The sequence below is a fragment of the Mus caroli genome, chromosome 6 (assembly GCF_900094665.2).
Source record: "Mus caroli chromosome 6, CAROLI_EIJ_v1.1, whole genome shotgun sequence".
NCBI classification, from domain to species: Eukaryota; Metazoa; Chordata; class Mammalia; order Rodentia; family Muridae; genus Mus; species Mus caroli.
The window spans coordinates 29,847,284-29,873,337 of record NC_034575.1 but is presented as its reverse complement, the minus strand read 5'-3'; the positions used below and the strand labels follow the sequence as shown (position 1 = coordinate 29,873,337).

The window sequence follows — 26,054 nt, the reverse complement described above, 5'->3', positions numbered from 1 at the left end:
ATAGGACTTTTAAGCATGCTAGGCAAAACACTACCACCTGAACAACATCTCTATTCTTTTTAACCTGAAGAGCTTAAGTTTTAACTAGGAAGTTAACAATATAACAATATAACCAATTCATTTTCCTTAATTGATTTTCAGAAAATTAGAATTCTTAAGTTGTTTGTTAATATCCTGTGACTTATTTACCCTTCAAGTCTGAAGAAAATGCTTAATTAATTTCCATAGATATTTTTTAGTATAAGACAATTCAAGATTTTTTTTATTGGCTATTTTCTTTATTTACATTTCAAATGTTTTCCCCTTTCCAGATCTCCCCTTTGGAAACCCTCTATCCCATCCTCCATCCCCCGCCTCTATGAGGGTGCTCCCCCCCCCCCCCCNCCCATCTTCCTGCATTCCCCTACACTGGGGCATTGAACACCCTCATGACCAAGGGCCTCTCCTCCCCCTGATGTCCAATAAGGCCATCCTCTGCTATGTGTACTCTTTGGTTGGTGATCCAGTCTCTGGGAGCTCTGGGGGGTCTGGCTTGTTGACACTGTTGCTCCCTTCATGGGACTACAAAACCCCTCAGCTCCTTCAGTCCCTTCTCCAACTCCTCCATCAGGAACCCCACACTTAGTCCAATATTAAAAGCAGTAAGGGGGCTGGTGAGATGGCTCAGCGGGTAAGAGCACCCGACTGCTCTTCCGAAGGTCCAGAGTTCAAATCCCAGCAACCACATGGTGGCTTACAACCATCCATAAGGAGATCTGACTCCCTCTTCTGGAGTGTCTGAAGACAGCTACAGTGTACTTACACATAATAAATAATAATAATAAAAAAAATAGCTTTAAAAGCAGTAAGGGAAAAAGGTCAAGTAACATATAAAGGCAGACCTATCAGAATTACACCAGACTTCTCCACAGAGACTATGAAAGCTAGAAGATTCTGGGCAGATCTCATATAGATCCTAAGAGAACACAAATGCCAGCCCAGGCTACTATACCCAGCAAAACTCTCAGTTACCATAGATGGAAAAACTGACAAAACCAAATTTACACAATATCTTTCTACAAATCCAGCCCTACAAAGAATAATAGATGGAAAACACCAACACAAGGAGGGAAACTATACCCTAGAAAAAGCAAGAAAATAATCTTCTTTCAACAAACCCAAAAGAAGATAGTTACACAAACATAAAAATATCATCAACAATCACTATTCTTTAATATCTCTTAACATCAGTGAACTTAATTCCCCAATAAAAAGACATAGACTGACAGACTGGATACATAAACAGGACCCAGCATTTTGCTGCACACAGGAAATGCACCTCAGTGTCAAAGACAGGCACTACCTCAGAGTAAAGGGCTGGAAAACAGTTTTCCAAGCTGTTCCCAAGAAACAAGCTGGAGTAGCTTCCATAGATTTTTATAACATCACTGACATACTATTTAGTCTAAAATCCTACATTTGAAAGAATTAAGAATAGTTAATGCTGGAAACTAGAGAGTCTGTTCAGTGGCTGCTCTTACAGAGGACCTGAGTTCAGTTACCAGCATCCATATGGTGCTAAGGGATCCAACATCTGCTTCTGATTGTGTTCCTAAATACAGGGTATCTGCAGTAACTTTGTAAGTCCACAATAAGACACATAATTTATTAGGGTATGTACACACACACACACACACACACACACACACACACACACAATGTAATCCTATGGCAGATTAAAACTTAAGAATAAAAGTTTAACAAATTTCAACTTTATTATTATATTTTATTGAATTAAGATTTCCAAATATCTGTTAAGCTTCTCTAGCTTTTTGGAATGGCAACAGGATTAGCCTAATGTTTTTAATGTAGACATTGTTGACTTTAGGGAAATATTTGGTACATAGACTTGTTATTATTTTTATCAGACTGAGGGAATTTTCTTTTTTTCTTTTAATTTACTCAAAATTTAATATGTTTGTGTTTTGGAGATGGGATCTTATGTAAAACACGGATGACTTTGAACTCCTGATCTTTCTGCATCTGCCCCCAACTCCCTTCTTCTTCTTTTTTTTCCCCTTCAAGACAGGGTTTCTCTATGTAGCCCTAGCTGTATTGGAACTCACTTTCTAGACCAGGTTGGCCTTTAACTCAGTGATTCCCCAGCCTCTGCCTCTGCATCTGCCTCTAGGCCTCTGCTTCTGGAGTGGTGGAATTAAAGGCATAGAGGGACCACCACTAGCAGGCCTCTTAAGTGCTGCTGGATTGGAAATATCACCTACTACGCTCATTTGTGATGGTTCTTGCTGAATAGTTTCCTCTTCCCCTGTTGTTTGGAAGAGCTTGTCTAAGTTTGATACGTTTTAAAAATATTTATTTAATGAACATGCATGCCTGTATGTGCATAGGCATGCAGGTGTCCTCAGAGGCTAGAAAAGGTTGTTGAAGTTCTTGAAGCTGGAGATAAAGGTGGTTTTAAGGTGTCTGGTGTAGGGTGCTAGGAACTGAATTCCAGTCCTCTGCAAGAATACCTAGTTCTCTTAAGCTGTCTCTCCAACCCTGATAGTTGACATTTTAGAGCAAATTAAGTTACATTACATATAAAGGATAACTGTTTGCCTTTCTTTTCCCTCCCTTCCTCTTTTCCTTTTTCCCCCTTTCTTTCTTTTTTGGAGATAGGGTTTCTGTGTGTAGCCCCGACCGTTCTAGAACTCATGCTGACTTCTAACTCAGAGATCCACTTGTCTCTGCCTCTTGAGTGCTGGGATTAAAGGTGTGTGTCACTATTATCTAGCTTCCTCTGTCCATTTTAGAAAATTACTTTCCTGGTATCTAGGCATTTTCTTTTTAATGTTAAATCTACTAACATGCAGTTTCTTTAGTATTTATTGATACTTTAAAATATTTGTTATATCTGTAATAATGTAATTTCTCTAGTCCTCCTCTCCATGGTCATAGTTCTGAAATAACGTTAATGATAGAATTTGTAATTGTCATAACTTTAGGTTGTATTAGAGTACATATCAGTTACCATGTGAAAAGGGTTGTCTTTTTATCCTTGGGTTATGAAGAGTTTTATAAGTTTTTTGTGTGTGTTTGTATGAGGCTGCGTGTACCCATGCATGGCATGTGATAGCCAGAGGAGAATGTTAGGTGTGTTTATTATTCTCCATCCTATTCCCTTGAGGCTGGTACCCTGACTCAATCTCAGCTTCTTCATTTTCACTACACCAGCTGTCTAAGGAGCCTCTGGGACCTGCTTGTCTGTGTCTACCACTGATGAAGTTAAAGGCATGAGAGTTAAGTCTGGTATTTCTTGAGATAGAAACAATTTATTATGATTTATTGAGGTTATACATAATTTTGACTTAAGAAAAGCCTTGCACTTCTGAGAGTTCTATAACGCGATCATATTTGGTTTTGCTAGTATTGTGTTTAGAATCTGTGTTTAAGTCTGTTAAGTTTCTTTATTAGGATTTTTGTATTAGATTTACTGTCTAGTTTCCTCTAGCTTTATTTTCTTCTGCTTCTCTATTCTTGTCCCTCTTCCACTTCTGTCATTTTAACTACTAAGTACAAAGTACAGCATGTTTATGGTTGTTCAATATAATAAGATTTTAGCCCTTTAAGGAACATAATTCTTATAAATCTAATTTTCTAACTAGAGCAAGTTTTCATACTAGGGTTGTCATCTGGGTTATTAGAAACATCAGGGAAATCCTGATTCTCAGCAATGTGGATCTGTGCTTAGCTAATGTATTTTTATATATTGCTCTGCTGAAGTAGGATTTTCTTTTATAGATTTATTTTTATTTTTTAAATTATATATGTCTGTGCCATGGTCTTTGTTAATGTGAGCACAGTGCCTACAGGGTCTAGAAGAGGGCATTATCCTCAAACTGGAGTTACAGGTAGTTTTGAGCTACCCAACTTGCATGCATTCTGGGAAAGAAACTGGGTCCTTTGCAAGAGCATCATGCCCTCTTAACTGCTGGTCATGTCTTTGTCCTACCCCCACATTTTGTTCACTAATGCTCCTAGAAGTGTGGCGGGTCTTACCAATAATTACATAATTTCCCTAATCTTCCAACATTGGTGAGGTAATAGTACTAATGTTCTAGTCACTATGAAAGTCTTAGTTCTTCTTAATATTTATATTTTTATTTCTTATTTTTTAAGTGTAGTAGCATAGCTTACAACTATTTAAAGCTTGTTTTGTTTTGTTTTGTTTTTTGGCTTTTCAAGACAGGGTTTCTCTGTGTAGCTCTAATTGTCCTGGAACTCACTCTGTACACCAAGCTGGTCTTCAACTCAGAGATTTGCCTGCCTTTGCCTCCTGAGTGCATCCCATTAAAGGCGTGCGCCACGATCACCTGGCTATCTAAAGCTTTTTATTGTAATTGTTTATAGCACTGGTTTTAATTTTTAATTATCTTTATTAGTTCACTGTAGTTTTATAGTAATGTAATGAAATAGAATGGTTTTTAACATGAGAAGATTATAATTATTTTACTAATGTAATAGTATTAATATTAGTACTAATATTACTTTATTAATTTACTACTAATAAATAAGTAAATTTTATTAATTTGCTATAATAGTACAGGTATTACATGTATCATAAATACTTGTAACTAAATATCAGCTTAAATTTCAGTGTTCGCTTTGGGTATTTGCTCTTCATTCTTGTCTTCCTATTTTTCTCCACTCTTGTCATGTAAACCGTTTTCTTTTTAGTTACACCTAGTATTTTCCTTTATTATTTCAAACTCACCACTGTTTAACTTTTTTTGTTAAAACTTGTTTTCCAGACCTTCATTTTTCTGAACTCTCATTTCTCACTGTTTATATTTTATTTTTAATTTTACTTTTCTTTGTACCACCAAAATTTTTTAGCTGTTGTATTTTGAGTCAAGATCTCCCAAGCCATCCTTGAAATCCCAATGTAGCTGAGGTTGAGCTCCTGAGAACGTCTGATCTTCCTGCCCACATCTCCTGAGGGCTGGAATTACAGCAGGGTACTCACTATACCTGGTCAGTGTAGTGCTGGAAATTGAACACAAGGCCTCATGTGATTGATTTATAAGCAAGCATTCTACCAACCACCCCATACCCTAGGCCTTAGTTTTTCTATATTTTACTAGTTTATTTTTTTCTACAAAATACTGGGCTTCATTTTGACAAATTTTTCTGCTTCTTTAACATATGAAACTTCACCCAATTCTAAATTTAGTGTTAATTTTTTCTCATTCGTAGTTTTATATGAGTAGTATGGTTTTTAAATGTTTACTGAGAGTGATGGTTTATATATGCTTGGCCCAGGGAGAATTAGGAGATGTAGCCTTGTTAGAGTAGGTGTGTCACTGTGGATGTGGGCCTTAACACCCTTGTCCTAGCAGGCTGGAAGCCAGTCTTCTGTAGGCTGCCTTCAGAACAAGAGGTGGAGCTCTCAGCTCCTCCCACATTATGTCTGTCTGGACACTGTCATGCTCCTGCCTTGATAATAATGGTCTGAATTTCTGAACCTGTAAGCCAGCCCCAATTAAATGTCATCCTTATAAGAGTTGCCTTGGACATGGTGTCTGTTCACAGAAATAAAACCCTAACTAAGACACCGAGACTCCAACATTAACATTTTGAAAATATTTAACTAGTATTTATGAATATTTTGGGATATAGTGGTACCCGATATTTGAACCATGTGGAATTCAGAAGGGTCTTGTTTTTATTGTATGTGTTAGGTAAGTTGTACTGTAATTTCTTGATATTTGTCTAATCATCAAATTTCTTCCAAGTTTATGAAAATTTTTTGTTTATGTGAGACAAGATCTGGCTATTTAGCCTAGATTGGTTTTGAAATCTTAGTAATTCTACCTTAGTGTCCTGAATGCTAGGAATACAAGTGTGTGCTTCTACATTGAGCTTTTCATGGAATTTGCTTCTCCGCCCTCCTTTCCTCCCCCCTTCCATTTATTTTCTCTAGGTATCCTGGGCTGTATTGGAACTCACTCTGTTGTCCAGGATAGCCTTGAGCTCAGATATCCACCTGCCTCTGCCTACTGAGTACTAGGGTTAAAGGCATGTACCACCCAACTTTTTCCCCCCTCCTTCTCCACCTCTTCCTTTTTTTTTTTTTTTTTTCTTTTTCTTTTTAGATCTAGTTTTGTGTGTAGGTTTGGAACTCTTATTTAGGTCAGGATGGCACTTTCCTTCCCAAGTACACCAAGGTACATGTCGCCAAGACTGGCAAAAAGATTTATTACTTATTTGTGTGTATGTGAACATGTGTGTGGCTACTCATGGAGACCAGAGGAGAGTAATGGATCTCTTAGAGGTATAGTACAGAAGTCTGTGAGCCAATCAGTTGGATGCTGTTTCTCAGTGGTGCTACTTGAAAAAAATATTAGAAGCCATGTATTGACTATTCCTTTATACATTTGAGCTGATTGGTTTGCATTGCCATGAATTTACAGCATTCTCCCCACTTCTTTTATTTGGGGATGGTAGTTGATAGACAAATGTGTCTCCCAGTTAGAATCCATCTATTTTTATGGTATAAGTAGCCCTGATTTTTCTATTTGTTTGGTTAGTTTTTGTTGTGTTTTGCTTTGCTTTAATTTGCTGTGTTATGCTGGAGTAAAACCCAGGGTCTTGGGTATGTATGTTAGGCAAATCCTGAACTTCTGTGTAGGGTTTTGCTTTTGAGACTATCTTGCTGTGTATAGCCCAGCCTGGTCTCTGCCTCTCAGGTGCTGGCATTATAGGAGTGTACACAACTCCTGGCTATTATGTTTAGAGAAAAGGTTTCTTTTGGTGTTGAGACTTTTAGATATTGTAGCCCAGGTAGGCCTTATTCTTTCAACAATTCTTCTGCCTTTGCCTCAGGAGTACCTCAAGCATCGATATGTATGTACCTAGATACTGCTGGAAATGTGCTGACGTATTCATTCTCTTCTGAGACTTTGAGACTTTGCATGTGAATACAAATTTGGTAAACAACCTTTTCTCCTCCCATTTTAATCTATTCTTCATAAATTTTACACCAGGCACCCCAATTCCACTCTCTTTATCCCTCCATATCCTCCCACCACCCTTGCAAACTCCTCCAAAAGAAAACAAAAAAACATACAAAAATCTTGTCATGGAAGCTGTGGTGAGTTACAAGGTATACCCTTTTGCCCAAACAGTTTATTTACAAATGTTCATTGAACTGAGTCATTGGTTTGGTTTGAGGCCTCTGGCTTCTGCTACACTATCAATACTGGGTTCTCATTTACCTGTGTCATTTCCTGCAACTTTAGTTTTGCAGGACCGGCCCCCAGCTATTCATAGATGGGATAAATAGATGTTGGGGTGAGATAACTCAAAGCCCTGGATCTGGATCTGGATGGTAGCTGAGTTGTTCAGCTGGCCAGCTCTCCTGGGCCTGTGCCACCAGGGTCAGCTCTCCCACCCCTATGCCAGGGAAGAGCAGGCCCAGCACTCCCTCTCTCACCCTCTTAGGGCCAGCTCTCCCATGATGCCAATTGAGGGGCGTGGAGCTCATGAGGTGAAGTATGGGCCTACCTTGCTGAGTAGTGTAGTAGTCAATTTCTTCTGGGCCTACACCACCATAGATGCAGGGTGGGGCCATCCCTCCTGAATATTGTAGCTTTTGAGGGGCAGGGCCAGCTCTTCCATATCCATGCTACCAAGGCTAGTTCTCCTGCACTGCCTAGATTTGGGAAGAGCCCAGCTATGCATATACCTTGGACATCAACATTGCCCTAGATGGTGGCCCAACTAGGGACATACGCTTGGTCTTTGGTGGTAGTAGACCTCTGCTGCTGTAGGGCCCCAGACTCAGACATGACCCTTGGCAGCAGCATGGGCCAGAACATCACCATGTCCTCAGCTCAGGCTACTCACAGGGTGTTCCTCTCCACCCTCACATCTCCACTTCTGCCTCCCTTCATAGTACACAAACCATTCCACTTCTCTTTCTTACCTCTCTCTCCCCCACATACTAGCTCATCCCCATGGTTTCTGCTCACTTGAGTCATATCTATTGGCAGTACAATGAATTAGTCCTCCATAGAACAGAAGGTTTTATAATTTTTTATTTTGTACTTTGATGTATGCCTGCACGTGTGTCTGGAACTGGAGTTAAAAAGAGTTGTGAACTGTCATGTAAGTGCTGGAAATTGAACCCTGGTCCACTAGAAGAGCAGCCAGTGCTCTTAGCCACTGAGACATCTCTTCAGTCCTACAATTTTAGTTTAATGCTATAAAACTTAACATTCTAGATTTTACTGAGTCACAATAGAAAGATGAGAAAAATAAAAACATTTTCCTTATTTTTAAAGGATTAATATCTTTTCTGTGTTTTAGGTCTCTTAAATATTTTATTATTTAATTTTATCCTGAATGACTGCCTAACAGTAAGAAATCTAATAAAACTGAACATTCCATCAAATTTCGATATATAAACTTGATTCTGTATGTTTGTTTATGAAATTTTAAAGCCTATTTTCAGGTCTATATTAAATATCACAAGTAGATAACCTTATTTTTGCTGTATATGAATTCTGTCTCAAGGTTACATTTCTTCATTCCCCCTTCCTGTGCTTCACTCAGCCAAAATAGTTGAAAAGGTAGACTTTCCTATGAAACAGTGTTCACTCTTACGTCACTGAAGTGGAGGCAGGATGTCAATCATAAGACTAAACCACCAACCAAAGAGTACACATGGAGGGACCCATGGCTTCAGCTGCATATGTAGCAGAGGATGGCCTTGTTGGACATGAATGGGAGAAGAGGTCCTGAGAAGGCTCCATGCCTCAGTATAGGGGAACGCAAGGACAGGAAAACAGGAGTGGGTGTTTGGTGAGCAGGGGGAGGGAGGATGGAATAGGGGGTTTTCGGAGGGAAAACCAGGAAAGGGGATAACATTTGAAATGTAAATAAAGAAAATATCTATTAAAAAAAAAAGAAAAAATATTTTGATTAAAAAAAAGGGATGGATCTACAGTAATAGCTTACTAAAAAGAAAAAGCGCTTAATTAATTGGCAGCATACTCTGTGATCAGAATGGTTTAAAACAAACAAAAACTGCTTGGAGGTTCAGGCTAGAGTTATTGATACCCTGATGTGAGGCAGGATCAATCCTTGTATGTAGCCTTGCTGTCCTGGAACTCAGCGCAGCCCTCCTGCTTTACCCTTTTGAAGGCCTGAGGGTGTGTGCCAGCATATCATGGTGTGGGTTCTCATTGCCACCCCAGGCCTCACTAGTTGCTTCTTTTGACCTCTTGGTCTCAGAAAATCCTCTGGGCTTCAGGTTCTCAAGTCTTTGTGACCACAGACATGCGCTATATTTAGTGTTTCTTGAATTAATATTTTCCATTTTGTTCATCGCTACTGATAAACCATAAATTGATATAAGCAACAATACTTATAAGAACAAATTTCTAAGTTCAGGAAAAAGGAAAAATTGTCATTACCTGGACACAGTTCTTTCAAGTACAGAGTTGGTTCCATTCTTACAGACTTTTAAACAGGGATGCCCTTCTTTTATGTTGTTTCTCTGGAATCCACGTGTTATTTTTTTCTGAATTGAAAATAACTGATACAAGCAGTTTTCTCTTTTAACTTGCACAATTGTGGTAGAAAGCTAATTAGTACTACACTTATTAGTCTTTGCTTTAATTCTGTGCAGATTTGATTTTATCTTATCAATAATACTTTCATCAAGCTTAGCCTTTAATTTCTTAAACTCCTAGCTGCCTTCTGAGAGGACATTAATAGGGACTTGTTGATTGTCAATTATATGTTTGCTTTTTTGGTTTGATTTGATTTGGTTTGGTTTGGTTTGGTTTTGGTCTCATCAATCATTTTATTCTTTTTTGTTTTTTAGTTATAAAGTTCTAATGTTTTTCCTATTAGAAAAGCATGTATTCATTTCTACAAGTTCAAAAATAGAAGAACACTTAAAGAGGAAGCAAACTATCTCTGACCCTGTGAATAAGTAACACATACTATTTGCATGCATTTCTTGTGAGTCACTTCTTTAGGATTTTCATTCCTTCATACATAGTTCTAGAAAGCTGTAATTTGCAGTATGTGTCTGTAGTGCAATATAAATAGATGCAGTCTTTTAATTCAAGCCAAGTTTATATATACAGGGCTTATTATATAGCGAAAGAGTTGGATAGTAATTCTCCAGCTTGTTCTTTTTAAAGCCTTAATAAAGAATAGATCTCTAAGTCAGCTTAAACAAACTTACTAAATTGTTGTGTCTTTCTTTCTTTTCTTTCTTTTTTTTTTTTTTAAAGCCTGGTTTTCACACTATAGCCCTAGAGCAGCATTCCTGTATCATCCCTGCCTCTACTTACTCATGCTGGAATTATAAGCATTCTCAGCTTTATTGTTTCATCTAATTATCTATTAATCATCTCCCCTTTGGTAGATGCTATGTTGGCAGTATTTTGCTCTGATATAATGATTGCTGGCTATAATGTAATGTTTGGTATATGTAAGTGTTTATGTAGAAGAGCTTCTTTCATAGGCAGTATATTAAATTTAAAAAGGCCTTTATCTACTTGCTGTCCTTCTGTCTGTCTGTCTGTCTGTCTGTTTGTCTACTTTTAAAGATTTCATATGTGCTTGGTGCCCTCAAAGCCAGAAGAAGGTATTGGATCCTCTGGAACTGGAGTTATGGATGTTTAAGAGCTACTATGTGGGCGCTATGAACCTAACCTAGGTTACTTGTCTTTAATTTTGTTCATGTTAGTAAGTCAACTGTATCTTTTTATGGGATCTCATTTTGGATGAACTGGGCTTAAGTTGGGGGGAAAAACTGACCTATTTTTCTAACATTTTAGTAGTTTACTATACCAGATAAGTGTCCAGTCAGCTTTGAGTATTACTTTATTTTATTTATTTATTTTGGCTTTTTGAGACATGTTTCTCTATGTAGTTTCTCTATGTTGTCCTGGTTGTCCTTGGAACTCTCTTGTAGACAAGACTGGCCTCAAACTCAGACCTGAGTGCTGCAATAAAGACTTGTGCCACTACTGCACAGAGGTTTACTTTATTATAATGTAAGTTAGAAATGTACCAGTGTTTCTTACTATTTATAAAATGATTCATCCTATCTGTATCAATTAGTAGTGTGATTTCTGTTTGAAATTAAAATTTTACTATTTATTCATGAGCCTATTTTCTTAGTTTTTAGGTTTTTTTGATGTTTTCTCTACTTTTGTGTAGTAAGAAGTTACAGCTTCTTTTTTTGTTGTTGGTTTTTTTTTTTTGTTTGTTTGTTTTTTTGGTTTTTCGAGACAGGGTTTCTCTGTATAGCCCTGGCTGACCTGGAACTCGCTCTGTAGACCAAGCTGGCCTCGATCTCAGAAATCCACCTGCCTCTGCCTCCCTAGTGCTGGGATTAAAGGCGTGCACCACCAAGACAGATGAGTATCTGATAAGGCTAATCATCATATTTTCCCTCAAAAATGACAGTTATTCTCAAGTACTCTTCACTGTAACCTTTAGAAGCGCTTTGTCATGTTATGTGTGTTGTTAAAACCATTATGATGTGATTTTGATGAGGAATTACATCAAGATGTAGATTAGTTTATAGCTTTTCCAGTTTGACCTGCAAATAGTGATTTTAACATACTTTTAGCATAGAATTGTTAACTGTGGTTCCATAACTTAAAGAGAATTCACATTTCACAAAGCATGATTTGAATAGAAAGATCCATTTGTTCTCTGTCTTGATTTCTTACAGGCTTTTTATAGCACTTACTATAGGAATGTTTTATAAATCTATTTCCTTAGCAGTTTCTTTTTACTTGCATAGTATTACATAGTTGTAAACAGTTATGCTATGCGTGTTTAGTTTCAAACTATATTTTTCTGCTAATACCAGATGATATTAGTATGTAACTGTGATTAAATCCCATTTTTATTGGTCCCCTTTATAAATTGTGATACATTTTGGCATATCATAGTTATGTTTCTTTACATAGGTGGGTGTATTAGCTTTTAAATGAAAGATAGTTCAGTCTGCATGGTTGTAAACTTTTTTTTATTATTATGAAAGAGCATGAGTATGCTGGCTTGCACATGTCATGGTGTGTGTGTAGAGGTCAAAGGAAAACCTTACGGAGTTGCCTTTCCCCGGTGTGCTCTGAGGACTGCGCTCAGGTCAGCAGGCTCTCACAGCAAGCAGTTTTACCTACAGAGCCATCCCATTGATGTCAGGGTTATTTTAAAGCTGAAGCTGCATCTTATTTTACTTATTTTTCCTAAAATGTGTTATAAACAGTGATCAGCATTAAATGTCTTAGCTGGAAAAAGAACAGAACAGAGAACCTTTTACATCTCTCTTGCATCTGAAACTTAATAATGCCAGTTCTTTTTTTTTTTTTGATATGCAGAAAATTTCTGAAATCTATCCATGATTTTAGCAAAAAGTTAGTATTTTTCCTGTAGTAAATGGTATGTTTTTAAATTTCTCTTTTTGCAGGTCTTCAGAGTTCTATATTTTAGCTCTCAGTGCTGAATTACCTTCTCCCTTAAATTATTATAAACTTTTGCTGCTGTCATATAAACGTGAAGATGTCTCGCAGTCCTGATGCAAAGGAAGACCCTGTGGAATGCCCTCTTTGCATGGAGCCCTTGGAAATAGATGATATTAACTTTTTCCCTTGCACCTGTGGCTACCAGATATGCCGATTTTGTTGGCATCGAATTCGCACTGATGAGAATGGGCTTTGTCCTGCATGTAGAAAGGTAAGTGCTTCAAACCCACTGTATTCTGCTTCATAGGTTTGTACTGTCCAGTATGAACTATATAATTCCACCCCCTCCTCCCCCCACCGTGAGTATGAGTGATTGGTTTTAAAACAAACATCGTGCGATCTTTAAGAGCAGTGGATTGAGAGCCAAGGCCAGATGTTGCCTTTGTTGTGTTAACTAGCTATTTGGCATCAATAAAGTCATAAAATCTCTCTGACTAAGGAGATAGACACAGTCTTGAAGCTTACTGATTGAGATGATTGGTAAAGAGCTACTGAGTTTGGATATGATAATATGGAACTAGAAAACCATGGTCTGTATTCATGTGTGGGGTGACTGTGCTTTAGTTTTCTAGTACTAAATAAGAGAGGTGTTTACTAGGGTTAGGAAGCAGAGAAGGGCATTCTGGCACTCAGTAGAGTAGACCTTTACCCTTTTTTTATTTAGTTGTGCACCCCAGTCCATGGGACGGCGCCATCCACATTAGGATAGGCCTTCCCTCCTCAGTCCTTTTTGGAAACACTATTAGAAGCATGCCCAGAGGTGTATCAGATTGGCATTGAAAATTAATCATCATATCACCCCTGGGATCTTTACTTCCTTTTAAGTAACTGCCTTTCATTTATTGCATTATTAGTAGTACTGATAACTGATTCTTTATTACTTACTTGTGTGGGGCATATTTTAACTTTTTACTTCCACAGAAACCCTCTGGCTAAATGTGATTCTCATTTTACAAATGAGAAGGCTAGGTCAGAATGGTCATAAGGTTTTAGAGCAGGTTGGCTGGAATTGAAAGCCTGGCACTGTGATTCCATATTCTTGTTCCCCCAGTGACTCTGATATTAGCTGTAAGAAGGAAAATACTTCGTGAGAAGAAAAAGACAAAAACATAAAGAGATTGCTCGTATTTTTTTGAGGGTACAATGATGATTGTTTTATGAGTATTATTTAATCTTTATATCAATATTAGGATTATTTGTAATTTATACATGAGAATAGTGAGGTTTAGGGACTGAGTTGTTTAAGGGCTTATGACCAGATAATAATAGAACTAAATTTGAACTCTCGAGCCAGAGTCTAAATATTTATGTTCTGTGTTTCTTCCTATTAGACTAGGAGTATATTTAAAAACAGAAAACAGGGCCAAAAAGGATATGGGCTGAAGATGTGGTTTAGTAGGTCAAGTACCTGCGATGCATTCCTGAGGACCAGAGTTGGATCCCTAGCATCCGTGTAAAAGACAGGAATGTTTCTATGACCCTGCACCTGAGAGTGAGGGAGGATCCTAGAGCTTGCTGGCCTGCTAGGAGCTTCAGATTCACTGAGAAACCCTGCCCCAAAGAAATGCTTCCACACATGTATACATACCTGCACATACAGACAAGTAGGTAGCTTAATATTGTAGCACATAGAAGGATGTCCTTAAATATTTGTTGATTATAATATACAAAAATCCATATTTTGTTGAAAGAATTATTTTGTTTGCCTTTTTATACAGGATCTTAGTAACATAATTATCAAAGAACTGTGCAAGGTGTTATGAGAATACCAAGACTGAGTAGTTGGTTTTGTTGCTGAGACATGTGTGTGAAATGTGGTCTCTGTTAAGCTTTAGCACTTTCAAGTTTTACTAAATAAAAATATAGTTTAAACAGTTGAACCTGTCAGAAGAAGGGAAACTAACAATCACACACCTGCTATTCAGAATTGGATATTTATCATTTATTCAGTTTTCTATTTATTTAATGTTGACTTTATCTTGTTTATTTATAGCCATATCCAGAAGACCCAGCAGTTTACAAACCACTTTCCCAGGAAGAATTACAAAGGATAAAGAATGAGAAAAAACAGAAACAAAATGAAAGAAAACAGAAAATCTCAGAAAATCGAAAACATTTGGCTAGTGTACGTGTTGTACAAAAAAACCTTGTGTTTGTTGTAGGTCTGTCACAGCGCCTAGCAGACCCAGAAGTAAGTCCTCTTCTGCCTTCACTGTCAGTCATAGTCTTACTGTGTCTGCCCGGCTTATCTGAGAGTAATAGTTTGCCCTGGTAAAGTCTAAGACTCTTCTGAAAACAATAAAGTTTTGGAGAAAGTATGAATAATAATAATAATGTTTATAAACCAGTTTACAAAGCTAGGTGGTGCACTCATAATCCCAGCACTCAGGAGGCAGAGGCAGGTAAATCTCTGTGAGTTCGAGGCCAGCCTGGTCTACAGAGCGAGTTCCAGGACAGCCAGGGCTATACAAAGAAACCCTGTCTCAAAACAACAAGAAAAATCCAATGACCAGTTGTGATCTTAGGCGTGTCTTAATCTTCCTGTGTTTCAGTTTCCTCGTGAAACTAAGGGCTTGAACTAAAAATCCTTTTAGTGATGTTAGCTTGTGACATGGTAATGATCCTGTCACCCTTAAGGCTAATATGAGCTGTGACTAGGTTTGGGCTTTTTTGGTTTTTGTTTTGTTTTGTTTCCCCTTTATCCCTTTCCTGTGGCTGTGTGGACCAATTAATTGAAGACAAAGTTTCTTGACCCTAATAGGAAATCTTAACCAGCTGTCCAAGTTGGTGTGTGTGTGTGTGTGTGTGTGTGTGTGTGTGTGTGTGTGTGTGTATGTGTGTGGTCAGAAGAAGAGTTTGTAGGACTCAGTTCTCCTTCCACTGTGTGGGTTCTGGGGTCATATTCAGGTCAGCAGGTCCAAGAGTGAGTGCCTTTAGTAGCTGAGCGATCTCAATGCTCCCCAAGTAGTAACTCTTGTTCATTCAGAACTGCTGTTCTGTATTATCATTCTTTACTGTTGTCATTCTAAGCAAAATTTAGGGAAAGAAGGAGAATTTGACTAAGTGAAATGAGAGACCAAGTCCTTTGTGGTTCAGTCCCTGATTAGTGGCTCTTAACCTTTCTTTCCTCCTCAGTTAGGCTAATCAAAGTTACTCTGAGCTCATGCTTTCTTGTAGGCTTTAAATATTCATCTGTTAATTTTTAATTCCACTATACCCTGAAAGACTTACAAGATTGTTGGGAAAGAAAATTGAAGCTTGTGTCAGCTAGAATGTTTGCTTCAGTAGGAGAGAGCTGAATTTGAGGTCTTATAAAATGAGTCCTTGAAGTGAGTTTGAGGTCATGCTCCTCAGGATGTGAAGGATTGGCTCTGCAGTAGAGCACTGTGGCACATACCTGGCTGAGTAGTGGAGTGCACTTAACACAAGGGTTATTTTGGTTTACAGTTTCTGTCTGAGGTTTTAGTCCATTGTTAGCTAGCTCCATTGCTATGGGCCTAAGGTTAGATAGGTCATCCTGCCAGAGACTGAGTATGACAGAGGGGGCTACTCATCTCATGCAGCGAAAAGGCAGAAAGGCGGACAAAGTAAGGCTGGGAACAAGATACCTTTCAAAGGTACACCTCAGAGACCCACTTCATCTGCATGGGACCCACTTCAAATAGCTTGCACTGCCTTCCAGGTCATAGTTTTCATATCTACTGAGACCAGGCCTTCAGTATATGATCTTCTAGGGGATAACTTAATATCTAACCATAACTGAACCTATTGTCTCTTTTTGTAAAGACTAGAAAAATATATGTTCACTAATTGATGAGTTTATACTAAGGCTTTAAAATTCCTCTGACTCAATAGAGAATCTTAGGGAGCTGTTACTTGGAACAGCCTCATGAGCATTAGAACTGGATGCAGCTCAGTAATTCCTAGGGTCTGGATCAGCATGATGCCCCAAGAGTAAGAGTGGTTGCCGTGGAAGTCTTATGACCTGGCCTCAGTCCCTGGAGCCCATGGAGTTGTAGAAGGAGAGCATTAACTCTGTCAAGCTGTCCTCTGACCTCCACACGTGCCATGGTTCCTGCTCTCTGCCGTTACCACACACCTAGGATTCTAGGTCCAGGGAATGTGCTAGTGTTTTATATCATCATCAAGAGACCTGCTTCTTTGCAAAGCGGTTGGTCAAGTACTCATACCTGTAATCGGACGTTCAGGATACTAAAGCAGGAGGGTCGTGGGTTTGAGTCTAACCGGGCTACTTAATGAGTGCCAGGACATCCTGAGCTAAAGAAGTAAGATCCTGCCTGTCACAAGAAACAAAACTACAAGATTTTAAACAGAAAAGGAAATATTAAGGAAAGAGTTCATTTTAGACTCACAATAACACTTCAGCAGTCACTTCTTCCCTTTTGTTTGTAAGCTTCCATTTTTCTGCTTTCTTCAGGCAGACAGAATCCTACCTCTTCTGTGACCACTTCCCTTGAACACGGCTAAAACTTTGCTCTAATTTGTCTCTTTGTCCCATTCAATACTGCCTTTAGGAAAATGTTTTATTACTCTGTGTGTGTGTGAGCATGTGAGCGTGTGTGTGTTTGTGTGTGTGTGAGTATGTGTGTGTGTGTGCACACGCTTTTGAGGGCATACACACTCACAATGTGGAGGTCATAGATAACTCTGGAGCTGGTTCTCTCTTGCCTTTGCTCAGCTTGGCCAGTGTGCACAGCGAGAGCTCTCACCTGGGGAGCCAGTGCTCCAGGGCCCACTCGCACCCTTTGTTATTTTTCCCTAACTTCCTGATTACTTTGTCTTTCTGAAATTGCTACTTCAGTAACTTCCTGGGACCTCGATTTTGACATGAGAGCTTTTGGGTGTGAATTTACCTTTTGTTTATATATCTTTAGCTTAACTAGTTCTAGTATTGTAAACAATGTGGAGCCACATCTAGAAGTAGATTGATTACCACATGTAGTCTTTTCTTAGTCAATAGAAAAGAATTTAGGAGCTATGGTGATTTGATGACAATTAAAAGGTAATTATATATCTTAAAAGTCCTAACATTTCAGGTTTGTGGAGATATTTATTCCTAATTAAATTTTGAATTTTGTGAATGCATACAATGTTTGATACTGAAGATAAATTAGGTAGCAAGCCAGACTATACTCAATAGCAAGTTTACAGGCTAGTGGAGAAGACAGAATTCAAGTGCTCACCCATTCCTGAGAATTTATGAGAAGAGGAGTTGGAGCTGGAGCGATGGGTTAGCAACTAAGAGCACTAACTGCTCTTGCAGAGGACCTGAGTTTGGTTCCCAGCACCTACATGGTGGCTCACAGCCATCTGTAACTCGACTTCCAAGGAATCCGACTCCTCTTCTGGCTCTGAAGGCACTGCATGTACATGGTGAGCGTACATATATGCAGAGAAAACACACATACAGAAACAAGCAAAAACAAAAATCCTCTCCAAGAAAAGGATAATTCAGATCAGCTTTGAGAATTAATAGTATGAGCTCGGCAGCAAATACGGTCAAGCAGTGTCCCTCCCAGGTATGAGGTAGCTTCAGAGAGCATTCAAGAGTCTGCACAGCCGTTTCATTTCTAAGCTGGTAATGGAGTGCCTTGTTTGTTATGGCAGGTTGGTCTTCTCCTATTTGGGTATGTTCTGTCCTGATGGCTGCTTTGTTAATCCATTCCTTATTCACTTGTGCAGCATCTGATTGCCATCTTTTATTCTTCTTTGTAGTGTCCATGAATATTTAAGTTCGTCCCCAAAGAATACTGCTGCCTTCGTTTTATCAGTTGTTTAGCCAAACTTGCGTGTTTGTGTTAATATGGAATGTTTAAATTTTTTGCATTTCCTTTGCTGTAAAAGCCTATTTTATGTTATTGATGTACACATCCATGTTTTTGTCATTTAAGACCAGAGTCTATTGTTGAATACTTGCCTTGAACTCTTGAAAATTCCCGTCTCAGCCTTCTGTTTTGTGAGCCACCACACCTAGATTTTTATGTAATTCTTTTCACTTGATACTAACACAATTAAGTTTTTTATTTAAAAATGTACTGATTACCTATACCGTGCAGGCACTGTGTAAGACACTAAGCATGCAGAGTATACAAAACAGTGCCTGCTTATCTGCAGAGGTTAACAGTGTTGTGTGAGGAGCACTATGTTGCTTTAGTGGCACACAGGGACAGCAGCAGACCGTTGCTGGGAAGGTATACTGGTCTTCACTGTCTTTCGGTAAAGGGCTCCTGCCCAAGTGTTTTTGAATGAGAAAGACCTCTTTTGAATTCTTTGGGAGCTTAGAGTTAGTTCAGTGGTTGAAGTAAGTGGAGTGGCCCTTAGTTAGTATGACGGCTTTGCCAACAGTGCTGAGGAGTGTACATTTTATTCTAAAGGCAGTAAAAAGCTGTTGGAGTTTTTCAATAATAGAATGACATGTACCATTTTGGCTATCAGATGGGCGTATCAAATGTGATTTTATATCTTTCTTATTTGCCATGAAAGTGTTATATCCAGTTCTTTGCCAGAGACTATTTCCCTAAACCAGTGGTCTTCAACTCCAAAAGTGGTTCATTATCCACAAGCTAATATTGTATATAACATCTTTTTTTGTTGTTAGATCACATTCATTTGCATTTTACTATGCATTTTTGTGTGGTATAGAGTAGTTGAATTGGAGTATTTTGGGGAAAGACTTGTATTGATAATTTCCCAAAGCCCCCAAATAACTTCTATTGTACAAGCAGAAACCACTGCTCTTGAGTGAAATATTACCCATCTTTTTCTTAATGACCTCAGTTAACCCAACCCATCAAGAACATTTGACACAGATACCACTGCTTCCTGAACAATGGTCCCCTGTGTTTGCCCTTGCCTGTACTCTTATGAGACTATATACTCTTATTCCATAGCCAAACAGATTCCACATTTTAATCAGAGTAAATCTCAAATCCCTTTGAAGGACCTACATGACTTTATGACAGACTACCTCCCCGGCCATATACGCCACTGAATTTTTTTTTTTAGATTGATTTATTTATTTTATGTATGTGGGTACACTATCACTGTCTTCAGACACACCAGAAGAGGGCGTCAGATCCCATTACAGATGGTTGTGAACCACCATGTGGTTGCTGGGAATTGAACTCAGGACAGCTGAAAGAGCAATCAGTGCTCTTAAGCGCTGAGCCATTTCTCTAGCCCCCTGAATTTTTTGTCTTAATGAAAATAACACAGGTTTCCTTGCACTAGCCTAAGCCCTTGAACTCCCTTGTGCTCTAAATGCTCTTGTACCAGGTGGGATGTCTGTATCCCAGTTTCAAGAGACAGCATATGTTTCATAAAAGAGAAAAATAAAAACATCTATGCATATAATACCTTCAAAAGACAAGAATGAAGAACTCCTTGAGACAAGAAGTATACATATGACTAGGACACAGATTAAAAACTAAAACTATGAACAAAATCTCAAAAAGAAATTCCACTTTCCTTGAAAAGACTTACTAACTGGAAACAATTCAGTGTTTTAAATAATCATTAATACACTTAGAAATAAGTTTTTGATGGAATAATCTCTCTCCCTATATATTTCAAAACATATATATATCCAGGAAACAATGATGAAAGGACCTTTTCTGCATGTAAGTGCTTGGGCGTAGGCACTCTTGAGCTTACCTGTGATCTGTGGCCTTTTCAGCCAGAAGCGTCAGTTATACTCTGGAATTGACTATGTCAGTTCTTAGGCCCCGCCTTAGACCTATTGAATCTGAATTTCTTTTTAAACTTGTCTCTCAAATGATTTGTGTTAATATTACATTTCTTGGAGTAGTGTTTTTACACTTCAAACCACCTTCCATCTAGTTGGTAGAATCACTAAATGCAGCAGTTAAAAGTACAAATTGGTACAGTATATGTTTTGGCAACCTAAGTACCATAAGGTGATAGGATTTCTGTAAAACTACTAGTAAAATTTCCAAGTATGTATAGTAACCTCTTAATTACATATTATCTGTAAATTCAATCTATGTCAAAACTGGGGAAATACTTTAGATATAATAGGAACTTGCTCACTTCCCTTAGCGTGTCTTATGGGACATTCAGAAGGTATATAGGAACCACTGTTGGGTAGGCCTAGTTTGAGCCATGGAAGAATCCCTGGCTTTCATCTTCTGGATGCTAGGGCTGTTTCCTTCTTTCTTTAAAGTCTCCCCCCCAAATAAAACTTCCACAGATCTCTAAAGTGGCCCCTTCAAGGCTTCCTTCATTGAGAATGGCTGCTATAAGCTCACTTATGGTAAGAGCTGCTGACGCAGAACAGCTGTGTGCTGCCAGCCTTGGGGAGCAGGTATTTTAGCTACGAGGCTGTTAGCTGAACTGGCATTCTTCCAGCTGGAATACTGAATTCAGTTTCAAATTCTACTGGCCAGAAAACCCCCTCTCAGACAATTTTCTTCTCCATGTTTTAACTCTGAAACAGTATGGGGACGAAGTGCCGTTTCATTGGCTATTAGTATTGTTCTGTCAGTCAAGAGGGGGAAAAAAGTGGAAACTCAGTGTAGTCACTTTTTGATCCATTAAAAGTGGCTGTACATAACCTTATATTTGTAAACACCCAAACTATAGTGAGATTAGTGTGCATTAAGTTGAATACTGCTAAGAATTAATGGCACAACACAGACTGTTCATTGAGAAAGTGGTTGCTGTGTGTAAAGTTCTAGGAAAAGAACAAAATTTAATGTTGAGGTAATTATTAATCATGGGAGAGATTTTGTATCATGTAAAATTCTGATCATATTAACCAAAACCAAGGTTATGTAAGTTTGTAAGAAAATCTAAAGAATACTGTAGTAATCAAATTTTGTTATAGCAGAGGTGAGAGAGATACGAGGGAAGTACACATTAAGAAGTAACTTAGGTAATTAGACGAAGAAATGTAAGTTTTCCAAATGTAACTTAGCAGTAAAGATTGCGGGGAACAACCTATGAGACAATTATAAAATAAAATTTACTGACATAGAAAATTATATACACAGTGATAAATTGTAAAGCATAGAAAGTTGAGGGGACACTGTTAACAGGTTTGGAATTTATAAACAGTGCCTTAGTATAATATGCAATAGATTTATGAGACATAAATGTCATTGCTTATGCCTGTTCTTTGTATTTCTGTCCTTAAATATAATTTTGATCATTACTACCTCATAAAAATCATCTCTTAGTGAAAATATAGTTGAATTCTATGAAGGTAGTATCCCATAGATTACTAACACAAATATTAGAACATAATAATGCAAAACTTCATAAGTCTTAGTTCCTATAGAGTGCTTCAAAAAGAATAACTCTTAGATTTAAAAAAAAAATCCTGTAATTTAGCTACATAAATGCTCTTAGGAGGTAGTTACATTAATCGGAAACTTTAAAAATTATCATTGTGTTTTTCATTTAAAAGGGATGGTGGTGTCCCCATTATAAGGCTAAAAATGATGAAAGCAGAGACAGTTTATGCCTTATTTCTTCTTCTTTTATAGGTTTTAAAACGACCAGAGTATTTTGGGAAGTTTGGTAAAATACATAAAGTTGTCATCAATAATAGCACATCCTATGCAGGCTCACAGGTAACGCATTACAGGGTCTTCTGCCTTTCCTGCCTAGGTCTGGGCTTGACATGGACTGTCAGAAGGAAAATTCGCTTTCTGCAGTCAGAAAGCTTGAGGGTCAAAGGAGTTAAACAGTATAGTAACCGCTCTTGGTGAATTTTTATGTTTATTTGATCCCTCAGGACTTACAGTGAATTACTTGACAGAATGAGAGGGAAATAGAAAAAAAAATTATCTCTTGGGATTAAAGGGTGTGTGGTGGGGAGTTAGTCTACTACCAGGCAACCTGATCATTAGATAATGATTAGTAATCAGAAAGAAGTTTTAGATATTAAAAACTTAATAGAGCAACTTTGTCATACTGGCATTAGTTAACAACTTGTCCAGATTGTATTTATTTTTTAGAGTATTTACTTTGATATGCAGCATGTTTAAAATTTAAAGTTTCACTTCTAAACTTTTTTGTAACTTTGATAAGCCAGTCAAGCTACTTTAAAAAAAAATAGGGAGGAAAGAAAAAAAAAAAGGGAAGATACTATTTTTAAGAAAAATTAGTGTTATAATCCACTTACAGCTTTTAATGAGCTAGAAAAAGAAACATCAAAAACTACTACTTCTAGTTTTTGCCACTATCATGAACAAGAGTAGTAGTAACGAAATGCCCTTAGAATTTTGTAGGCAGGTTGTAAAATACTTTTCTTTTTCAGTATTAATTTGAAACTAATAACAGTGTAATGGGATATGTTTTGCTTTAGGGTCCGAGTGCCAGTGCTTATGTAACGTATATCCGGTCAGAAGATGCTCTCAGAGCAATACAGTGTGTCAACAATGTGGTAGTAGATGGCAGGACACTAAAGGTAATACATTTCTCTTGATTTTTTTTTTTTTTTCCTATCTTTTAAGAGGAAGGGATAAGATTGGAAAGCAGAGAAGTATCTGGCATTTAAACAGTAACTTTGAAGACATATACTTTAAAGATTTGTCTTTTAGGTTTCCATACTAACCTGTAATACACAAATTATTTACTACTAACTTAGTAGGGTCCTATTTTATTTACTGGGAATACACATTATTTAGGAGATAATCCTTTAAAAATTTGGTTTTCATGTCTTTCTTATTTTATGAAAACACAACTGTTCTCATCAGAAAAAGATAATAGTTCTGACTTGGTTTGTGTTTGGGCAATTAATCCCAATCAAAGTAAATGAAGAGGGATGACAGAGTGAGAAAAAGGAATCCCTCTTCTTCTGTATTGAACAACTTAAATTTGGAACAGGTGCCTAGAGAAGATTTGAATTTGTAAAATCTGGAAACCGTATCTGCTTTCTTTAGATGTTCTAAGTAAACGTCTACAACATCTCCACTAGTAATAGTTCAGCTTCCTAGTGCTCTTAGTCATGTTTTATTCTGTGTCTCGTTTTAGGTGAAGTAAAAACATTAATCATGGAAATTCACATTGTGGTATCAATTCATATTTTGAGTCTTCTTTCTCCTGCTCTCTCTTCTTCCTACAGGCATCTTTAGGTACAACAAAGTACTGCAGTTATTTCTTAAAGAACATGCAGTGCCCAAAGCCTGACTGCATGTATCTTCATGAATTGGGAGATGAGGCAGCCAGCTTCACAAAAGAGGAAATGCAGGTAGTAAACACATTTGAATAACCAATTTAGTACAAAACGACGTTTCAAGTTAAAATTATGAAGACAAAGACAAAGATTGGGGTTTTGAAAACCCAATATTTCTTTAAAGTAGCATTTTTCCAGTGTATCTGTGGACATGGTTACAATAAAATGAGTCTGTGGTCAGCTAAGTTAGAAAACTACCCTAGTAAATTAGCAGATTCATTTGCTGCAATATGTTCCAGAGGCTTTACTGTGCTAGCATATATTCAAAAGGGAACTTAGCTGACCACAGGAAACCCTTCCAGGAGTCTACTTTTAGGAGAAGGTCAATAGTATGAGGGCCAAGGAATTAAAGTAATTTGTTGGGGTGTTTGTTTGTTTGTTTGTTTTTGATACAGGGTTTCCCTCTGTATCTTTGGCTGTCCTGGAAATCACTCTGTAGACCAGGCCATCTTGGAACTCACAGAGACCTTCCTGCCTCTGTTTCCTGAGTGCTGGGATTAAAGCCGCTATCGTGCCCAACTGTAGTTGTGTTGTTGTTGTTGTTGTTGTTGTTGCTGCTGCTGCTGTTGCTTTTGTTTGTTTTGGTTTACTTCTATTCTCTATAGAGTGTTCTAGAAAATAATAATCTGTCCAGTGATGCTGATATTATTTTCAAGCAGTGAGTCTCCTTTGAAAGTGTCCATAGAGTAGTCATTGTCCTGTAAAAGGTGACTTGAAGGCTTAATATCCTATCTTCTGTTTTACGTTTCCTCTTCTCCTGTCTCCTTTTAATTTGTAGTATAAACATGCTTTTACAAGTAAAAAGGTTGACCATACGGCATATTAAAATGAGGAGGATACCAAAGCACAATGCTGCGGTTCCCTTTTGTAGATGAGGACTTCAGATTGTTGCTGAATCTTTTGCTGGACTTTTGCAGAAATACTTCTCATTTAGAAGGTGGGGGGCATTCATTGCTACTTTTTATTCTAGGTCAATCTAGAAAATATATGAGCTCCTTTAAATGCAGATTGTAAACAGCATGAAGTTATGTCTCTTTTGACTTGGAGTTAGTGCAGATTAAGTCCCATTATAATAAACAGCTTGATGATTCTTGACAGTATTGTCTTTGAAATTCAAAAACAGTGTTAAAAATAATGGTACTCAAGAGGGAAGACAAAGTACATATTTTTCAGTTAGTACTTTAAAGTTTTGTTTTGTTTGTTTATGGGTGATTTTTTTTTTTCAAAATGAAATGTTTTCTGAGTATGTGTGTGTGGTGTGTTTTGGGTATATGAAGGTACATGTACCTGTGGAAACTAGAGGTACACACGGAGTATCTTTCTGGATGGCTCAGGGTCTGTTTGGTTGATCTGAGACTGGCTGCCCAAGAAGTCCCTAGTATCCTACTATTTTTTCCACTCTGTTTTGTTTACATACAGAGACCTGAACTCAGTTTCTTATGTTCGCACAGCAGCACTTTGCCCACTGAGTCAGCTCTCTACCTCCTGAGTTAACCTTGAATCTAGATAGCTTTTCAACCTGGATTTTAAGGAGCATGTACTTAACACCCACATGCTGTTACAGTGAACATTTGCCTAAGGATTTCTAAATCCAGATTGATCTCCATGTAAATTTGTCATTGAACAGTAGGAGAAAATGCATGTGGTGGGATGTTAACTGCCTGTATGAACTGCACCATAATCACTTATGAATCAGGCCAAGCCATAATAACTCCTGAAGTATTGATTACAGAAAGAGTTTTAAGGTGGTTCAAGGTTTAAAGATGAAAAATTTATCCCCCCAATCTTAAAACATTTTACGTGAGTTTAAAATTTATTCTGATAGTTTTTTTGCTGAAATATCTCTCAGCATGGACAGAAACTTTGAGTAAGCTGTGTCATAACAAATCACCAAACCCATCTTCCCTGTTACTATACAGCTCAAAACTGAATAGCTACCGTGCGTGGCAGAGGAAGAAGCAGTGCCCTGTGTGCTGTAAATGATGCAGTTGCTTGTGCTCACTTAGATGATTCTATCCTCCCTCATCACTTGATTTATTCTGTTGTATTTTTATTTTGCCACAAGATATACTTAAGTCACAGTTTTCAAATCATTAATATTCCCATAGTAAATGAAATGTCCTTTTATTTAAGACACACAAGCAATGGTAAACAGTCACTCAGAAGTGGTTTTATTGTTATTTACTTTTGTTTACAGCTTGCTTTTTCAGTGAATCTTTGCCTGATTTCTCCTGTACCATTTGTGACATTGTCTTCTGATAGGAAGATACCCCAACCTCACTGACAGGTGTTTT

At 37.8% G+C, this 26,054-nt stretch overlaps 1 protein-coding gene across 6 annotated transcripts in view; it reads left to right on the top strand.

Moving 5' to 3' along the window:
* Cnot4 (CCR4-NOT transcription complex subunit 4) overlaps positions 1 to 26,054 on the top strand; it is a 111,129-nt gene that overhangs the window by 41,041 nt on the left and 44,034 nt on the right. For all 6 annotated transcript variants that reach the window (XM_021164397.1, XM_021164400.2, XM_021164398.2 and 3 more), the window contains exons 2-6: positions 12,485 to 12,750; positions 14,533 to 14,730; positions 22,067 to 22,153; positions 22,891 to 22,992; positions 23,650 to 23,775. In XM_021164397.1, coding sequence (XP_021020056.1) covers positions 12,577 to 12,750; positions 14,533 to 14,730; positions 22,067 to 22,153; positions 22,891 to 22,992; positions 23,650 to 23,775 — 687 coding nt within the window. In that variant the 5' untranslated portion in view covers positions 12,485 to 12,576. The remainder of the gene's footprint in view (positions 1 to 12,484; positions 12,751 to 14,532; positions 14,731 to 22,066; positions 22,154 to 22,890; positions 22,993 to 23,649; positions 23,776 to 26,054) is intronic.